At 55.7% G+C, this 3,131-nt stretch overlaps 1 protein-coding gene across 1 annotated transcript; it reads right to left on the bottom strand.

The window, feature by feature from the left end:
• Nucleotides 1-458: 458 nt before the first annotated feature.
• Nucleotides 459-3,128, bottom strand: LOC113405610 (COMM domain-containing protein 4-like; the record flags this gene model as incomplete). Its single annotated transcript, XM_026646833.2, has 3 exons — nt 459-539; nt 1,094-1,213; nt 3,110-3,128. Coding segments are annotated over 3 exons (220 nt in total), but the record flags the coding sequence as incomplete, so codon positions are not given.
• Nucleotides 3,129-3,131: the final 3 nt, after the last annotated feature.

The following is a 3,131-nucleotide window of genomic DNA, read 5'->3' as shown; positions in this document are numbered from 1 at the left end:
TCAGCTCTGTCTCTCTTTATGGCCAAGAAAGATAACGCAGAAGGCAGTGCACCACCTAGTGCATCACCTGCACCACTCCCTGCTGCACTTGGATTGTCCCGGAGGTGAACTAACCTGACCAGATCCTAACTTGTCGGGCTGACAAGGTCACAGCCCAAGGGGGTCAGACAACAGGGTTCTGGTCCCAGCTCCTGGTCATCTCCTCGGTTGCTGCTGAAAACCCATCTGCCCTCAGCAAACTCTGATCCTATCCCCCAGTCCTCAGGAGCAAGTTCTTCCCAGGAAGTCCCAGAGGAGAATGGCTGGGAAAGTCCTATTGAACTTCCATCCATGGACACAGGGGAACAGCTAGAGGGGTGGGGGCAGTGGGTGCCAGCCTGTACCCCTGCTGAAGGACCATCTCCCATCCGCTACCTGGAGCAGTGTCAGGTTTGCACAGCCAGAGGGGGAACACTTACATCTCAGGCTGCGTGTCCTCAGGCTGTCCTGCAGGGGGCTCTGTTTCTCCTCGTAAGACCGGCACAATCCTGTGGCATGTTCTACAAAACAAGGAGACCAAGAAACCACCCACCAAAGAGCATCAGATTGGTCCCTGCACAACACGACTCTGGTTTCAACAGGCTCAGAAGGGACCCTGGCTGCAAACTGCTGAGCTGGCCTGTTTAGCAGGGGGACTCTAGCAGGACGCTGACACTGGGGCACACGTGGGATAACGGGGGGACGATGGTACCGTAGGGCATTTCAGTCAGAAGATGGCCCAGCTACTGCTCTGAAGTCTTTCCTGCTGGTTGACACAGCGAGTTCTAACTTCTCGCTGATGGGAGAATGCGGGGGACACACAACCCAGCAGCGATCGCCTCCTCCCCCAGAGGGACAACGTACTGAACTCCACACAGAGCTGGAGCAAGTGTGGAAGGATACAGTTATCCAGGGTTACAGCCTGGTGCATGGGGTAGACAGACTCTGCTCTGCTCCCCAGCGCCCTCCTCTGGCTGACGTCACACAAGACAGTCGGGCTGCTGCTACTGATCCCAAGGCTCCCCAGTGCGCTGCAGCCCTCTCCGAGGGACCCATCCCCTGGCACTTCCCCTACCTTTGGGCAGCCCCAGCTGTTGCAGCTCGCTGGACAGAGAGTCGCTGTCTACGCTGTGTTTGGCTGCACTGGAGAGGATGAAGCTGAGCACGGCAATAGTGGCCTTCACGTCCCCGGACTCTGGAGAGAGGAGGAGAAACCTTTGGGACTCTGTATGGCAGCAGGGCTCTTCCCTGCAGAGAGGCAGCTTTGACAGATCCATACAATTGACGTAGGATCCAACGTGGCCTGTCCTTTGCAGTTCATCATCTGCAAGAGACTAGAGAGGGTGCACGGACAGACGCCACCTCGCACTGGGCCACGAGGGGCAGCAGGGAAACAGGCAGAAAGAGCTGGGCTCATTGTCACCAACCTGGGTAAGAAGCAGTGATGGGCATGGGACTGTGTGTGTGTTGGGGAGGGGGAGTCAATGCAACCGGCAGGGCTCAAAACAGGTTAGGATTTAAACAAGCCTGGGACAGGCAGGGGTTAAGTCTAACTAGAATCAATTGATGCTAGGGATCCAAATACTAATAATGGCCAAGGACCTGTCCAAGCGAACACGTAGCTCGTGGCAAGCTGGGGTGTAAAGCTACCCTGCCCTAGCCAGCTGCGCACTGTCCGTGAGGACCCTGCTGCCGCGGACTAACAGCTCCCTAGGGCACTTTCACCTACTGTTTCCAAGCAGGGCAGCTTCCAGGCACACTGCAGAACTCGGGGTGTGGAGCAGGGTCCACCCGGCCACCTAGCGCATGGCAGATTTACACCCTGGCTTGCTGAAACTAACCATTCGTACAGCCAAAGCCTAAGGTTAACACTGCACAATAACCAGGCCAGTGGCGGTAAGACAGGGCCAAGCCACAGTACAGCAACTCAGCCGGGGTTAGATCATTCATAAAAACCAAACCAGACATTTCACAGCTTACATCATGGTCCCATCTGGCCTCGATTGTCCAGTCTGACCTGTGTAACACAGCCCATTGGGCACCCCTGAATTAATGCCTGTTTGAACCAGAGCAGATCTGGATTTAGAAATTGCCAGTGATGGAGAGCACTTGGGCAGTTGTTCCATCGGTTAATGACCCTGTTAAAACACCTTATTTCCAGTCTGAGTTTGTCTAGCTTCAACTTCCAGCCATTGGCTCATGTTAGACGTTAGTCTGCTGGACTGAAGAGCCCATTATCAGCTGTTTGTTCCCCGTGTAGGTACTTACAGGCTCCCATCGAGTCACCCCTTAACCTTCTCTTTGTGACGCTAACCTGGCTGAGTTCCTGGGACCGCTCCCCTCCCCTCCCCATCGCCACAGTAAGACAGCAAGTTCTGCAGGACAGGGACGGGGGCTGTTCAGCTGTTTGGGCAGCGCCTGGGAAGTTTTGATTGCTACTGTGATCACCACAACCACCAGGCCCGGGGCACTTCCACACACTCGGGAAATGGTGTTACCCCCCCGACACAAGGCCCAGAACCACCCAAAAATATAAAGCCAGGGCAGTGTTTGGGGTGAGAAGGGGGAACTCGTCAGGCTGCCGATTAGCAGCATCTCCCCCAAACAGAACAGGGGCAAGGACCCTGGGAGATTAGCAGGGCTCCTGTGCTTGCTCACGAGCAGAGTGTGCGGTTGGTTTCCAATGGCTGGGCATTAACTCTTCAGGCCTTCACTGCTTCAGGACGTGCCTCTCCACTTGTGACCCCAGCCAGCGATGCTTTTTAGGCAATGCAGCTAACAAAGCCGAGTCCGGCACCCATAAACACTGCAGGTAAAATGTTCTCAGGCCAGGGCACTGGGGTGTGGAACGGGCCGGAGGGGAGGCAAGAGTCAGACAAAGCCCGGCCTAGCATCCCAAAGCCACCGGCTTGCCACAGCCTCCCTGCCGTAAGCACAGACAGAGGAATGGCAGTTCTAGTAATGAAGCCAGCAAAGCTCCTTGGAAGGCAGGTGAGGCAAAGAGCCAAATCCACCGTGATGGCCTCACGGACAGCACTAGAGGAGCCCAGGCTACAGACACCCAATGGCTCTGGAAAGGAACAACACTCACCAAACTTGGCATCCGACGTTAG

Source organism: Terrapene carolina, unplaced genomic scaffold, assembly GCF_002925995.2.
Source record: "Terrapene carolina triunguis isolate 2854851 unplaced genomic scaffold, T_m_triunguis-2.0 Scaffold45531, whole genome shotgun sequence".
In the NCBI taxonomy this organism is placed as follows: domain Eukaryota; kingdom Metazoa; phylum Chordata; order Testudines; family Emydidae; genus Terrapene; species Terrapene triunguis.
This window is presented reverse-complemented; position numbering and strand designations above follow the sequence as displayed.